Genomic DNA, 16938 nt, shown 5'->3' with positions numbered 1-16938 from the left:
TCCTCTGAGCAGCGTTGGATGGGACAATGTGGGACACAACCCAAAAAAGACAAGGAACAAGATGGTCACGGAGATGCATTTGCTGACTTGCCCAAACCTGCCCACACACCATCACCCATCATAGGGATGGAGCCAACAGTGCAGCCTCCTAGGGCTGGACCATCTCACAGATGTGACGCAATGGCTCCACGATGCCTCCGAAGGCCACGGAAACTATCTCGCTTGGGTTCTTTTGCTAGAGATGGTGTTCATGGAGTTTTCCACTACAGCTGAAATATTTTGCCCTTTCAGGGTTATTTCATTAGTGACACAAACCCAGAGGCTGTCAATAATAAGGGGAAAGAGATTTTTTTTTTAATGGTAAAAACTTTATTTACTATTTATAAATACACTGCAAGACAAACTTTTCAAAAATACTTTTTTTTTCAAAAACTTAATTAAAAAAATAAAGAAAAGCTAATAGGTAGGCAGAATGTCTTGAGACCCCTTTGTGTTCACAACGAGAGGTCTGTGAAGCACGTGTCCACACCCATCGAGGGCCGCAGCGGGACAGGGCAGGGTCCTCTCACGCCCAACTTCTCCAGACCTCCTTGGGTTTGGCCTCTGGGAGAGCAGCCCGGCCCCTGGGCACCAGCTCCTTTCCTCGGATGTGGCCGTAGTTACAACATCTAGCATGTCTAACATTTCATCTAGGAATATCTAGCATAGATCCTATTATATTGGGCTATGTTGTATACAATGTTAACAATGAATTAAGAATGTATCTTCTCTGCATATATGTGTGAATTATAAAGAAAAGTATGAGAATGACTCCAGGTTCAACAAACGCAGGTGATTCTTTATGTGTTTCCCATGTTCTCAATGGGCTCCCCAGTAAGCCATTCAACTTTCCTGTTTAGATATTATTATTCTTTTTTACATTAAGCCAAGGAGGACAAAAGGTGAGAGATGAAAATAAACCTCTTCCTTTAAAAAGCTTATCCTCAAAAATGAACTTTGTCATGAGCGTTGAACTACAAAACACTATTTTCCGCAGTCATCTAAAGGATAGTGCCATTTTTTGCAATGCCTCTGAACATGGAGGTTGACTCTCACTGTCCCCATCCCTCCTCCCTGTGGGGCCACAGCAAAGCCACCCTGGGCCTTCCCCTAGGCCACGTCTTCAGGAAGCTGCCTGACAAAGGAGGGGCAGAAATACCTGCCTTTATAGGTTCCCAGAGTGCCTAGAACATTCTTGGTCTTTTTTTTTTTTTTTCTTTTTACAAGTAAGACTCCATCTTAGTCTCTCCAACAGTCCCCAAGCAGTACAGGTCACTTGATGATATGAATGATCTTCTTGGTCGAGGGACCCAGGCTCTTGCCTCAAAGAGGGCACCACAGACGGCTGTGAGCTCTAGGAGGGATACCCAGATGACTGGAGTTTGAGGGTTTTCCTACTGTTGAGAAGACCTGTGCTCACTTCACAGAGAGTGGGGGTGAAGCGTGTACTCTACACAGGCAACACAGCTGCCTAAGTCGTGAAGTCAGAGGGTCAGCCACTCTGGTGAACAGTGAGAACTCCAGGAGGGGAGGACATCTGGGTGTTGTGCTCGAGTTTACGAGTATTTTTACAGGAAGCAACAAGAGAATTCAAACTGCTTTTCACTGACTACAGGAAAGTGGGAAGAAAGATGCTCAAGTTTACCATTTAAAGGAACCATAGGCATTTCAAAAACCTCTTTCTAAACTTTGGTTTTAAAACAATCAGTTCACCACAGAAAGAAATATAAATCGAGGCTGTAGCCAGCTGCTGATCATGTCCTTGGCAGTCTTTTGTGCAAAATAAGGTGCATTTGAGCTCCACATTAACTAAAACAGAAAGAAAAATAGATTGAAATTATCTCCCCAAAATCAAAAAGGCTCAAATCTTTCCCTGAGATACTCAGGCACAGTCCCCAGGTAAATAAATGGTCTTGGGCCTGTAGCTGGTGGGCTGGCATCTCGACCCCCCATTTCTTAACAAAGGAAAGAACACCATAAGATGCCCACAGTGTTCGCTGTCAGAAAGAGTTACCCTAAAATTAGAATTATTTTTTTCTGCAAGGGGAAAAAAAACTCTTATAGTTAAAAATGAAAATTTCTTCTGCTTACTAAATTTGTCTTGAGAAGACGAAATATATTCATCCCTTTTCCCCCAGTAATTCCTTCATTTATTAAAGGAAAAAAGAATACTGAATGTGATAACAATCTTCAAAATGATGGTTTAAAATTTCATTTTTGTATTAGATTTAAATAAACTTTATTAACATAATATTAGCCACAGACTAACAGAATATTCATAATATCTTTTACAGAAAACAAAAATAGCCACATATTCTGACTAATGCTCTCCCAGCTGAGCTGTTTCAGCTGTCTCATATCCACATCTTTAAGAAACACGTGTCTTTAAGAAGCTCTTGTGGATTGAAACAGTTTCCTGTGCAAATAAGTGAACGACCAGAGTTACATGGGAAAAGCTCAACTGTGAAAATCTTCACTTGGTGTGTGTATGAAAGCTCAGGTCTTGTAAGTTCTTTGAGCTAAAGCAGAGTGTCTCTGAGACCATGCTGGCCCAGCCTCTTTCCCTGCGCCTGTTTGGTTGGGTTGGTGGGGCCTCCCCCTCCCTACACCCTTCTGAAGGGTCTGTCCTGTTTGCTTTTCTCTCTCTGGGCCTGGGCTGCAGCTCCTGGTCAGCAGGGCTGGGGAAGGGCCAGTGGCCACGCCCAGCTCTGAGCAATCCTCAGTCCATGAGCCCCCGGGGCCAGTGACACTGAGGCCCCTGGAACCCGACACAGTCCCCTCCCGAGGGCTTACATCACATGGCAGGCGTCTACTTGCTCTGCATGCTGTAGCAGTGCACATCCTCCTTCCCCTTGGCGTCGAAGCCCGGGAGGGGCTGGCCGTACTTATCCACGCACCAGCAGAAGCCCCGCTTTCTGCCTTTGGAAGGGCGGCACTGTGGGATGGAAACAGAAGACCGAGAAGTGAACGAGCATCCCCCAGCCCAGTGTCAGTTCGGTCACCAGGGCCCACGATGGTAAGATGGTTTTCTCGGCACGGCTCTGATATGCTGAGAAAGCACAACGGAAACTTCAGCCAAGACTGCTTAAGAGCCACATACGCCTAGGTGGCAGCGTGTGCATCTGTGTGTATGTGTGTGCAGGGGTAACTTTGCCAAGAAAGCCGGAGTGGGGGCAATTTTGTATCCCCATAAAAGTCTAAGGTGGCTACCAGACTCTGCAGGCCCTGTTGAGCCTGCAGCCTTACCTGCCAAATGAGAAAATGAGAATGTTCCATCTGCCCTGGGACACGTGGCACCTTCTCAGCACAAATTTGCTGAATGAATGACTGATGGAGAATGATGGTGTGACTAAGTGGCCAAGAGAACAACAGCTGTGGAGGAAGACTCGGCCTCTCCGACTGTGACCACCACTACAAACCCTGGAATGGGGCCACCCTGGGGCCAGCACTGCTTACTTAGGTCTTCCTTCTCAGGCTAATTCTATAGACACCATGGTATGAATCGCGCAATTAGAAAGCCCACTGAAACACTGCTGTCACACAATGCATAATCCAAAGAGCATGCGGATGATGGCTTAACGTAACTGTGTCTCACACTTGTTTGTTCCTTTCCTGCTTGTCACTGTCAGGAAGGCCTCAGTGTGGAAGGGGATCAATGTAGGATCTCGGGGTAAGCGTTTTGTCATATGACCCTTTATCACACTTCTCAGAAATTTGCTACCATAGTTATTTGAAATGTCGTTCCATGATGCAGTACTAACAAAGTAGCCATGTGTCCCTTGCAGTTTATAGAGAGCTCCATGGGCAGCAGCATGTCATCTGTGCTGTGGGTGAGACACTGCGAGGGCGGGAGTGGGAACGGGAGGGAGAAAGGCACTAGGGTTGGGAATCTGGACCCATCTAGCATCACTTGGAGCAACACGTCCAAGCAGCCCTTGGTCCCATCTCCTGAGACTGGTGCCAAGTCCCAGGCACCGGTGCCGCGTGGGCTCAGAGTCAGAGCTACGGCCAGAAGGGCCCTGGGGGGGCAGCAAGGTTGGTTTCTCCTTTGTGTCCGTGGAGAGTGGGAGAGAAAGAAGATGCACCAGGGACCACACTCACCTGCTTTTTCTTATAAAATCCCTTCTTGTCGCAGTTGGGAATGTGGACACCCCTGGGACTCAGCACGTTGAGGAACTTCAGGTGATTCAGCGTGTCCTCCATTTCTCTGCGGCAGGGACCCTGGGGAGCAGGAAGTTTGGGAACAGCAGAGTCACGGCCATTGCTCTGGAATGCATGCTTTCAAACACCCCATGCTGCCACACGGCTACTGCAGTGGGACCTGTAATATGCGCCTCGAGTGTCTTTTTCCTGATTTAGGAAGAAAATCCCACGAGGATGCTAACCACTGCTCCCTGTCTGTCTTTGGCTCTCCCCAGAGTAAGGCACAGGAGCTGGTACAGGGCCAACAGTAGGGCAATAAACTTAGAAGAACAAGTGAATAGAATGCAACCATCTCCATGAGGACATTTTACTTTATCTACAGAGGTCTTTTGGACACCCCACATGCTTTCGCAAATGGTACTCAGCTTGGTCCCCCTAAGATTCTCTGAGATAGAAAACAAAAGGAGGGGAAGGGAAAGAGGTGAGGCACAGAGGGGACAGTCAGCCAGAACTACTGGGACCCCGTTGTGTAAAGATTGTCCTTGAGAGGCTCTGAGTGCCCAGCTGGCGGGTCCCACCCTCCTGCTTTGATAAGACGAAAAGCTCTCACGTATTCCGTCTCCCGCTTGGTCTCGGAGGAGAAGTTCTGGGTGTCTGTGCTCTGAGACTCGTAGTCGACTTTGTAGCGCTGGCTGTCCTTGGCATGCCCTTTCTTGATGACGTCCATCTTGGCGTGGAGCGGGTGGAACTTGGAATCAGACACCCGGTGCGTGCCGGGGCCGGCCTGGGTCTCCGTGCTGCCGGCGCTGCGGTCCTCCTCCGACTCACTGGTGTTTCCTTGACAAGCGCCAGGGAGACAAAGACATGAAAGTTATCAACACCTAACAAAAGCCTTTTCAAAATCTTAATATTGCAACCAGGTCACATCTAAACAGCACTGTTAGTCAACGAATCCAAATACGTTTTTTTTTTAAACTTTGACGAAGTGATAGTCGTGATGCCGCTTGCTATGTGGCAGGTGCTTTACCTCAAGAAATCATCTGCTTAAAAGTCAATCTGACACATGTTTTTCCTACGTAGTTGCAACTAAAGAAAGCAGGAAAGTGCTCATCAAGTTCTGCTCCCTAGATGGTTCATCTTCCACTGGCAGGGGGCAGACCTGAGCCACGGGAGGTGCTGGCTCAGAAATCTTGCAGGAGACTCCAAGTGTGGTCCTCCCACCCGTGGGAGCAGCGGCAGCCCTGGGAAATTGAAAGAAATGCACATCCTCCACCCCAGCAAGGCTGCAGTGGCAGCGGCAGTCTCGGTTTTAACAAGCCCTGCTGGGAATTCTGCCATCTGCTCAAGATTGGCCAGCACAAGATGATCCTCAATGCTACCAGGTAAACAGGCTCTATGTGAGGTGGGTTCAGGCTCAGATGTGGAAACTGAATTCCAATCTGCAAAGCGTTTTGCCTCAGGGACCCAGAATCAAGTTGGTGTGTTGGTGGCTTGTCTTCTGGGTCTCTCGTTACATCTCTAAAACTCAGGGTCCACAAAGACCCTGTGCTTTCTGGGGGCACCATCCTGGGTGAGTCCTCCTCACCCCCAGTCAGCACAGGAGCACCCAAGTTCCACTCAGGGCTCAGGCTTCTAAGTGCCAAAGCTTTTTCATTCCCTGGGTGGGGGGAGAAGAAAGCCCCTCCAGCAGATCCCCCTTTTAAGATCAAAAGTGCCACCTGAAGAGAGCCTGATACTTGAAATGGATGCTGGAATGTTTACAGCTTAGTTGGGATTTTAAGTACATGACTAAATTTGTGGCTTGACGTGTAGCCAGGATTCTCACTCCATTCCTTTTCCAGGATGATGGTAGGACCTCTGTGGGAATCAAAGGCCACATTTAGAGAAGATGCTCCCAGGGCCTTTGCACTGCCCAACTCAGACCTCCCAAGGGCTTCGGCTTACGTCTGAAAGTGACCGTCATGGAATTCCTTCACTGCAACAAGCACGGTCTTCATGTCAACCCCTAGCAGGGGGTTCAGGTCACCCATCTGGTTCTGAGTCTATTCTAGAAAGCTACCAGAGGGTTGAAGTGATTTGGCTGTAGATGCTCTTCTCTGTCCTGGAGGCACTCAGCAGAAGGCTTGCTCAGGGGGCCTTGGAAATCCCTCTCCTCTCTGGCTCAGTTTCCTCACCTGTCAAATGCCCACGGGGTCCAGCCATAAAGTTCCCTATGGGGGTTTTGTGCCTTGGGGAGCACAAATTCCCAGGGTCTATCCCAGGGCCTGACAAAATAGGTCCCTAATTGATAGGATTTGGTTTCAGTTTCCTTTAATCTGGCTTTATTTCTTTTTCAAGGAAGTATGAGACAAGGGAGATGGGAAGAATATGTAAATAAACATATTTACATTTCTTTTCCGAGAACCCTGAGTAATTTCTTAAACTTCCTTAGTTTCTTTTTAATGACTGGATTGCAGACTAGGGCATGAAGAGAAAACAGTTCTTTTTAAGCAACAGATAATTGTGACTTTTGACTGTTATATAAATTTACCTATTTTTTCCCAAATGGATTTTAGAAGTCACTTAAGTCTTTTCATAATCTTATAATAACTCACATCAATCTATACTATAGAGCTACTACAGTGGTAATCATAATGATTATTAAAGCCTAAGAATGATAATGTTTATAAGTATTTTCCAATATTACCTTTTGAATACCCTAAAATGTACTAGCACAGTAACATACACACTTAGCAAACAACATAACTTTGCCTGGAGAGACAAATGCCTCTAGCAACTGTAACAGCCAACTAGAGCCACTGTATGTTTCAGGCAATTGGAATCTTGCCTTTCCACTAATCTGATGTTTCTCAGAATAAAGTCAGCCTTGCCTAGTGAGGAAATTGTTTTACCCGGGTGTGGAACTCTGCAGCTACATAAATTATAAAGGGACTGTCCATCCTGCTAGCCCTGGACGGCGGCTTGCTCAGTGACATCTGTCCAAACTGATGGTTGTGGGGGTGGGGACCAGAGTGGGGAAAATTCTCCCAGCCTTCAGCTGTGCAGGGCAGGAACTTTTCTCATATCACTCAGCGAGGCTGGCTAAGCACGCTTGAAAGAGGAACAGCTGCCAAATCCATTTAAACTTCTTTTTTAAGGGAGCAATGTGATGCCCTTACCAGAGTTGCACCTGCCTGATAGTGGCTGAGCCAGAAGGGGTAACTCTGCCAAATGTTTGCATTTTTCTTCTTCTGGGGTTCTCTTTTACTGCTCCTCATTCCTCCCATTTCAGATTAAGAAGCTAAACAGTCCTAGGACTGATTCCAACTCCCTTCCCTCTCTTTGAAACTGACTCGGTCCACACTCCCTGAACCCCTACACGCCTGGGCATTTGTTTGAAGTCCGAAGAGGTGCGGGGTGGCGTGGGGGGTACAAATGGGATGGTACTGAAAGTGGCACACAGGGTTTAAATCTACACTCTATTTCTGCCTCTAGGTGACCTTGAGAAATTACTTCTTTCTGAGCTTCAGGTTTTCCAAGCACAAAAAATACCAAATACTGAATCCACTTTGTTTTTGGACACACCAGGACATGACATTGCTTTGTAAATCAAAGGCTGTGCAAATGTTAGTATTTCTAAAGACAGGTACCATTTCCTACAGCGTGCCTGCCCAGCTTCCCAGGTCCAAATCTGCCCCTGGTCACCTCTCTGCATCCCTGGGATTGCCGCGCCAAGCAACCCCGGGATTGTTGCGCTCTCTCTTAGTTTGTGGAATCGGAAGCCACGTTCCAAAGTTGGACTACACAGTCCACATCCGCGCACCCGCGCCGGGCTGCGAGAATCTCCCGTGTCCAGGATCTTTCCATTGACAGCTAACCTCGATACCGCTTCCCCGCCCGTCCCCGAAACCTTTAACCAGTTTTCACGGAAAGCGCTTTGCAATTTACACACACTCAGAGAACCGAGCAAGTAGAAGCCCGGCTGTGCAGGGTTCCTCTGGCGAGAGTCTTCACCTTTTGGGGCCCCAAGTTCCCCATGTACAACCGTCGGGGCAACAAAAACATAGTAGGCTCCCGCAGCAGCCCCCCACCCTCTCGCCCCCTCCCCCCTGCCCCCTGCCCCTCGCGTCAGTGCCGGGTGCTGTATGCGGCTCACCTGGCGCGGGCGGCGCTGGCAGCAGGTAAGCGCGCAGGCGGCCCATGGCACTGGCGTTGGCGCAGAGCCCGCGGCCGTCCAGCAGCGCCTGCAGTGGGCGCGGATCGCCAGGAGGCGGCTGGCAGCGGAGGCCGGCGCCGCAGCGCTCGGTGTAGACGCCGCACGGCTGGCCCTCGCGCAGCGCGCACGTCAAGCAGCAGCCGCAGCCCGGCTCGCGCACCAGCTCGGCGCACGCGGGCGCGGCGGGCGGAGGCACGCACTGGGCCAGCGCACGCGCGTCGCACGGCTCACAGCGCACCACGGGGCCAGTGCCCGCTGCACCCGCGCCAGCCTGCGCCACGGGCGGCTCGCGGAGCAGCACCAGCACGGTCAACGCCGCGGCCCAGAGCGCGGAGCGCGCCCGCTGCATGGCGCCCGCCACGGGGGCCCGCTGCTGGGTCGGCTGGGGCGTGCAGGGATGGGGCGACAGTAGTCGGCGCGAGGTTGCGGGATCCAGGCAGGCAGTGGCGGCTCCTTAGCGCTTAGCTGCCGCGCTTGCATCTGGGCGGCCCGGGCGCGCCGGCCGCTATATAGAAGCCCGGGTGGCCCAGGACACGCCCCGGAACGGCGCGCCCAGGAGGGGGGAGGGTAGTGGGTCGGCGCAGGCACGGCTGCGGGGGCCCGCGCCTTGCGCTCTGCAGCTAGCTGCCCGCGGGGCACCTGCTCCCGGTGCGCACGCTCGGCGCCTGGGCCACCAGGCGGCCCCTGGGAACAACAGCCCGTCTGGCCATTGTGGCGCCCCGGGCCGCCTCAGCGCCCCAGGCCATCCCAGTCCCTCCAGGCCAACTTGGCGCCGTAAACCTCCTTGACACCTCCGCCCTCCCACCTCCATGCCCCGGGTGAGGTCGCCCTGTGGCAAGCTGGTGTCAGGGAAACTGGCATGGCTCCTCATTCTTAGGTACTTTGCAAAACTTTCTAAAATGTAATTCCTCGGGTAGAGGAAGTCCTGGGACCTTTCTGAGTGAGAATATCTGATTCGCACTGGGGTCTCAGGAAGCGGCAAGGTTTAATTTACACCCGCTGCGCTGTTCGCACCCCCAGGGACCCACAAATAGGCATCTGCAGACGCTCACGGGACCGTCACCCCTTTTCACGTTTGCTTCTCAAAGCGGCGGAGACTCACATTTGCAGCTCCGCGGGTCCCCAGTTAAGGGTGGGCCAGCAGCGAACGCGCCCTTAAGAACGGGCTTTTCAAATACTTTAAACCATAACGGTTCTTCTTGTTTTAGGTATTGTCCTTGATATCTTTTCAAATAGAGTTTACATCCACGACAAAAGAATAATAAAGACAATAAAATGGGCACTGCTGAAGCATAGTAATAACCAAATAGTACTTAAAATTGGTAATTTTCACTATCATGTTTTGAAGGCGACTTTGGATCCCTGTACTAAATTCTCTCTGATGCGCTGACGCGGAGACTGAGATTCTGGCTAATGTGCTCAGTCGACACACTTTGTAGTGGAGTTAAAGTCCAGTGGTGCAATTGCGCCCTTGAGGTCGCTGTCGGCCTTCTCGGGTACTCGAGTCTCTTCAATTTTGTCTGCGCGCCCCTTCCCTCCAGTGACCAACAGAGGACGCTAGTGGTCCAGGATTGGACTGAGAATTAAACTTTTCAAGACTCTTTTACAAAGAGCCTGTGGGGAAGCAGTGGGGACGGCTGAAGTGACCGCCGGAGGAGACTTTCCTGGACGCTGTTGAATTTGAATACTTGCTTTAGGAAGTGGACAGGTGTTTGGAGGAGCCCTTTGCAGTTTGCGGTGGGGACAGCAAATCAGTATCTTCTCCGTTCCCCTCCAGCACGCAGCCTTGGGTGAAATTAGCCTTCATCTACCGGCTCTCTCTCATTCTCTCGTGCTCTCCTTTTTCTCTCCATATGTATACACATATAAGTAAGTAAACAAATAAATAAAGTCTGGCCTCTACCAAGGAAAAAAGACCAAAGACAAGAAGAATGGAGGGCCCTGGGGCAAAGGTCCAATGCCTTCATTTTCTTATTAGCTCCTCCCCCACAGTGCTCGGGCCTGTTTGCAATAAGCTGTGCCATTAATTATTGCTTGCTGTTTCCTTTCTCCCGTATCACTTCCTTGTAGCAGTGCTGTAGCTGGTTTGACACCCAAGAACAGGGTCTCTGATTTCACTGGAAGATTAGAGGAAACAAAACGAATCCCTCAGGGTTACATTTGTTCCTTAAATAACCACAGAGACCTTGACTCTGAAATTAGAATGGGGTTCTGTATCAAAAATTATTTTTAAGGCCGCCGGTCTGCAGTTCTGTTTAGTACAATGTTACACTTGGAGCTGGGACTGATGACTGGTGGAGCACTTTTTACCCAGTTTTATCATCTGGCTCGTGGGCAGGGGAAGCTCAGAAAGAATGTCTTTTTGGAAAGGATTTTTTTTTCTTTTAAATCTTTGCTCTTGATTCTCTTCTTAAATTAACTTGACTTTGCATTACATGACATTCATTACCTTTCCTTGCGTTGCAGTTTGAGAAACGGAGGCTTGTTAGTGCGGAATGACTAGGGGGCGCCAAAGCGCCAGGCGTCCAGCCCCGACCTTATGGAACCGGTACACATGCAAAAACTAAGAGTTACACTGCAACTTTCAAAGGTTATTCCAGTGACAATGTTTTATATAGACTGTCATCACCTTTATCATGAAATCTTTAAACAGCGGAGTAAATCTGAGACAGTAACGTGGGGAGAATTGTAGTTTATTATTTAGCCGTTTTTGACAAAACTACGGGAAACCACCCCCCCCATGTAATTATTGCAGGAAGGATTTGGATTGAACAGAACTTAATTTAGTGGCATGCTAGTTAGTTTTGTCAAACTTTCAATTAATCTGGTGTTTGTTATTAACATAAACTACTACGTAGTGACAAAGATGCCCCCCCAGATACTTGGCATACATATTGCTAATAATTGTAAAGTAGGACATAATCATCAGAATAACGACCAGGAGAGTGAATATATCTTTTTTCACTAACAAAGTCCAGGTAACCTGATTATAATTAGTGATTCCTGCTTATCTTAACCAGGTGACTTAAACCACTCCTTTCTTTGGGCCACTCTTGTTGCTGAGGGGCACCTTGCCACTGCCTGCTGCCGGCCTCATCGCTTCTCTTCTGCTCAGGCCCTGGCTGGTCAAACCACCTAGGGTCTCCTTAGGCACTGCTGAGAGCAAGCACTGTCTCCCCAAGTCCCCACTGTCCAGGGGTGTGACTGTCAGGCTTCCTGACCACCACTGGACTCAGAGCAGAAAGGGCCAAACTCCTAGAGGCAAGTGATGGTCGCAATCCAGTTTCCAGGACTCTGTGACACTCAGCCTCAACCTTCAGTGTTTTCCCCTGGGCCAGGTATGGGTGGAGACAGGAAACCTAATTTTCCCTCCACCAGATTGCCTGCTGGGTGAGCCTCCCAGAGTTATGTATACTGGGCTTGGGGATGCATTGGAGACCATCAGCTGCCAACTTTCCTGTGGCTAACAATGCTGAAAATGACTGTCACCCACAGATAACACTGCTAAGAGCTCCTCTGTTCACTTAGTCCACAAATGGTCACTGAGCATCTTTGTATGCTAGCTGGAGAGACACACCAGAAACCAAATAGTGGTGGGCAGTGTGACTGTGGTGAAAACAGAGGGGTAAACCAGCGGAGGGATGGCACACCTGCCCATGTGATCAGAAAAAGCTTCAGAGAGGTGGTGGCATTTTTGAGTCTTAAATGATGTAGGAGAGTCCAGACGAGGGAGGCAGGCAGGGGGAACTGTGTGCATCCAAGGAGAGTCACTCTGTGTGCCTGGAGGGATTCGGGGAGCTGAGAAGGGACAGTGTTGGCATTGCATGCATGCTTTGGGGGCAGAATTCTGAGGTTTGCAACAGATGAGAAGGTAAGTTGATGAAGTGAACTGGGAAGGTGGTACCTCCCAGCATTGGGAATCCATAGCCCAGAGCTGGGCATACTCAGAGTTAGTGCTCTCTTGTTGGACAAGTTGAAGATGGATTTTCATGGCTTCTGGAGAAAGAGCTTGGACATGTTCCGATCAGAAGATAGGACATCCTGGGACCCCACCCTGTGGAAGGGAGGTTTATTTTCTGCACAATGAGGTCTCTGTCCATGGCAGTTTTTCTCATGATAGTGCTGCCTGCCAAGTGGGCTCCAACACCCTTGCCGAGGTAGTCAGTAATTTACACAAGAGCTACTTCTCTGTCTCCTGGTTGTTCACACAGGCAATTCCTGCCTCTGTCACACATTGAACTTTTCTTCAAGGTTGGAAATTCCGAAACAATAAGAGAGACTGGGGACTTTGATCACAATAGCCATGAGTTTATTCTTACCTGCTTGCTCAGTTCTCTGACAGTAAGCAGGTTGTGCACCTCAATTCTAGTTCCAAGTGGAGGCACTAGTACCTGTCCCACAGCACTGATGAAAGATGGACTCTTAGACACAGTGCTGTCCGGTGTATGGGAAGTCAAAGTTCATTCTTTTATTCACGTAGCCACCTGAACAAATCTTAAATTAGAAGTTTTATTCTCAAATGGGTCCTAGCACACAGCCTACGCACCTCCCAGATGCCTTGTCTTTTGAGTTCAAATGTCAACATTCTTACAATTGATTCTACCTATAGGTATACAATATAGTCTTCAAACTGGCCATGAGTATAATAGGGTCTTTCTATGACTAATGGGGTCTTACAAGGGAGCTAGAAAAATTTTGGGGACTACTTTTTGTTTAACTTTTTTGTCCCTGGCATCAATATCAAACTTGTGCCCTCCCCTAGGGGAAGCTATGGTGTTACTTCCAGCTCTTTGTACAGCTTTGCAAGGCCGGGTGGGAAGGGGGAGATACACACTAGCTCTCCTCTCATGGCTAGAAGGGTCCTGGGGGTGTTGTTAGTTCACTGGAGATGCAGGCAATCCCTCCTTAACCCTGTGCTGGATTTCCTACACCATAATCCACAGATTGTGTGGTGCCTGCCCCATTTGATGACTGGATAGATAGAGTTTTCTTTTTTATTGAGGTATGATTAACATACAATAGACTATATAGATTTGAAGTGTGCAATTTGATTGGTTTGACATATGTATACACTCTTGAAATCACTACCATATAATGAACATTTCCATCATTCTCAAAAACTTTTTGACCCTTTGTAATCCTCAACCCTCCTTCCTTCCATTCTTATCCCCTGGCAGCGCTGATCTCTTTTCTGTTGCTCTAGATTAGTTTGTATTTTCTAGAATTTTATATAAATGGGATCATATGGCATGTACTCTTTTTCACCTGATTTCTTTTACTCAGCATAATTATTTTGAGACTCATCCCTGCTGTGGCATGCATAAATAGCTCACTCTTTTTCGCTGAGTTGAATTCTATTATAAGAATATATCATGGGTTGTTTATCCTTTCATCTGTTAATGGACATTTGCATTATTTCTAGTTTTTCTTTTGGCTATTAAATGCTGTTTAAAAATTAAAGCTGTTATGAACATTTGTGTAGAAGTCTTTGTATGGATGTGTGCTTTCAGTTCTCTTGGTATTACTGGTGGAATGTCTGGAACATGCACACACATTTATATACATATGTACACACACACATACATACATATATGATTTATTTGATATATATGCTTGATGTTTTAAAAAATGGCCAAAGTGTATTGTACCATTTTATATTCCCACCAGCAGTATATGAAAGTTCCAGTTCTTCCACACTCTTGCCAGTACTTGGTATGGACAGTCCTTCTTAATTTTGTGCATTCTGCTAAGTGAGTAGGGGTATCTCATCTTGGTTTTAATTTGTCATTGGCCTAATGACAAAGGATGTTGAGCAGCTGTCATGTTTCAATTTTTCATCTGTATATCATTTTTGGTGAAGTATCTGTTAAAATTTTTGTCCATTTTAAAAACTGAGCCATTTGTTTTCTCACTGAATTTTGAGCATTCTTTATACATCTTGGACACAAGTCCTTCTTTATTAGATATGTGAATTGCAAATGTTTTTTTTCCAGTCTGTGGCTAGTCATTTCAATTCTTTACAGGGTCTTTTGAAGAGCAAATATTTTAATTTTGGTGAAGTGCAATTTATCATTTTTTTCTTTTATGAATCATGCTTTTGGGATTCTATTCTAGTCTATTCTGTTTTACCCTGTTCTTATCTATTTATTGTATCATCCGTATTTATCTATGTTTACAGCAATATCTTAGTTTTCATTACTGTAGCTTTTCTTAAAATCAGGTAGTGCTATTTCTCCAAATTTGTTCATATTTTTCAAGGTGGTTTTTTAGCTCTTTTAAGTCCGCAAATTTCCATATGAGTTTTAGAATTAATTTTTCAACTTCTACAGAATATGTTACTGGAATTTTGATTGAGATCACACTGATTCTAGAAATCAATCTGGAGAGACTTGACCTCTTAACAGTATTGAGTGTTCAAACTCATGAGCATGACATGCCTATGTATTCAGGGCTGCTTTAATTTCTCTCAGCAATGTTTTTGTCGACATGTTCTTAAGTATTTCATAGTTTTGAGTGCCATTTTGAATGGTGTTTTTGAAGATTTAAATTTCTAAGTTTGCATTGCTCGTATATAAGAGCACAATTGATTGTGGGGTATTGATTTTGTAGCTTGAAAACATGCAAAACTCATTAGTTCTTATGGTTTTATTGTGGATTATGTCACCTGGGAATAAAGACAGTTTTACTTCTTTTTTTCCAATCTGGACACCTTGGTACACTCGCTAGGACTTCTAGTACAATGCTTGATAGGAATGGTAGACATCTTTGTTTTGTTTTGGATCTTGGAGGAAAACATTCAGTCTTTCACCATAAAGCATGATGTTAGCTGTAGATTTTCCATAGATAACATTTTGCAGAATAAGAAAGTTCTTTTCTCTTTCTGTTTTGCAGAGAGAGCTTTTTATCAGAAATGGATATTGGGCTGTGTCAAATGCTTTTACTGAACAGATTAAAATGATCATATAGTTTTGTTTTCTTAGGTTATTAATTAGGTGAATTACATAGATCGATTTTTCAAGTGTTAAACCTACCTTACATTTCTGAGATACACTGACCCCCATACACCTTGATCAGGATGTATTATTGTATTATTCTTTTTACATGTTGCTGAACTTAGTTTTTAAGAATTTTCTTAGGAAAAATTCTAAAAAATTTTTAAAAGAATTTTTGCATCTGTGTTCATGAGCAATATTGATCTGTAGTTTCCTTGTAATGTGTTTTTCTTGAACAGATGTGTAGAATTGTTATTTCTTCTTTATGTGCTTGGTGCAATTCACCAGTGAAGCCATCTGGGACTGAAGTTTTCTTTGTAGGAAGTTTTGTTTTTCTGTTTTTGCTTTTGTTTTGTTTTGATTTTGCTTCTGCAGGCCCAGAGGGTGGAGCATTGAGCAACAGAGTATTATTCTTAGGCCTTGAAACCTAATAGAATTTTTCCTGCTAGGCGTTGAATTTTCTCAGAACATATGAATACTTTATTCCTTCCAATTTCTCCCTTTTGGAATGGGAATGTCTATGCTATGCCTGTCCCACTATTGTATTTTGGAGAAGGAGATAACATGTTTTATAGTTTAAGAGGCCCACAGATGGAGAGGGATTTTGCCCCAGGAGGGATCATACTCAGAATGTCATGCATATGGGCTATTTAGACAATAATATGATAAGATTTGGGACTTTTGAGGTGGTGGTCTTTAGATGAGACTTTAGACGTAGAGTTGATGCTATCACAGGATCTGGGGATGTTGGAATGAGATGAATGTATTTTACATATAGGACACATGTCAGTTTTGGTGGGGGGTCTGAGGGTGGACTGTAGTGGATTAAATGGTGCCCCCAACAAGACACCTTGAAGTCCTAACCCCCAGTACCTGTGAATGTGGCCTTATTTTGACTGGGGTCTTTGCAGATCTAATTAGTTAAGATGAAGTGATACTAGATTATGGTAGGCCCTAAATCCAGGAGAGAGAGTTTTGGAGACACACAGACGCACAGCAGGAAGAAGTCCATGTGAAGATGAAAGCATAAGTTGGGGCATTGCAGCTATAAGCGAGGAATGCCCTAGATTGCCAACGGTCCCTGAGAGCCAGGAAAGAGTAAGGATGGATCTTTCCCTAGAACTTTCAAAAGAAGCACAGCCTCACCAACACCTGGATTTCAGACTCACATCCTCCAGAACTGTGAGAGAATCAATTTCTGTTGTTTCAAGCCACCAAGTGTGTGGTAATTGGTTATAGCAGCCCTATGAAATTAGTGCATGTGGTAATTATCACCACAATCAAGGTACAAAATGGTCCATCACCCCCCAAAACCTCTCTTATGGTAACCCTTTTAAATCACATCCTTACCCCTTTCCCAAATCCTGTCATCTACTGATCTGTTCTCTCACTATAGCTTTGACTTCTAAGACTGTCGTACAAATGGAATCATGTGGTAACTTTGGAGACTGGCTTTTTTTTTTTCCTCAGCATAATGCCTTTGAGATTCATCAAGTTGATACGTATATCAGTAATTCATTCCCTTTTGTTGCTGAGTAGTGTTCTGTTTTGTAAATATACCATAGTTGG

General features: G+C 46.4%; 1 protein-coding gene across 1 annotated transcript; it reads right to left on the bottom strand.

The window, feature by feature from the left end:
• Positions 1 to 373: 373 nt before the first annotated feature.
• On the bottom strand, positions 374 to 8774 carry IGFBP3 (insulin like growth factor binding protein 3). Its single transcript, XM_069462623.1, has 5 exons — positions 8318 to 8774; positions 4793 to 5019; positions 4141 to 4260; positions 2833 to 2974; positions 374 to 1848 (listed from the first exon to the last, which is right to left on the bottom strand). Exons 1-4 carry the CDS (start codon positions 8724 to 8726, stop codon positions 2849 to 2851), a joined length of 882 nt encoding a protein of 293 aa, XP_069318724.1. The 5' UTR covers positions 8727 to 8774; the 3' UTR covers positions 374 to 1848; positions 2833 to 2848.
• Between the last annotated feature and the right edge of the window lie 8164 nt (positions 8775 to 16938).

Source organism: Eulemur rufifrons, chromosome 29, assembly GCF_041146395.1.
Source record: "Eulemur rufifrons isolate Redbay chromosome 29, OSU_ERuf_1, whole genome shotgun sequence".
Lineage (NCBI taxonomy): Eukaryota > Metazoa > Chordata > Mammalia > Primates > Lemuridae > Eulemur > Eulemur rufifrons.
Note: the sequence above shows the minus strand (reverse complement) of the source record. Positions and strands in the feature narration are given on the sequence as shown.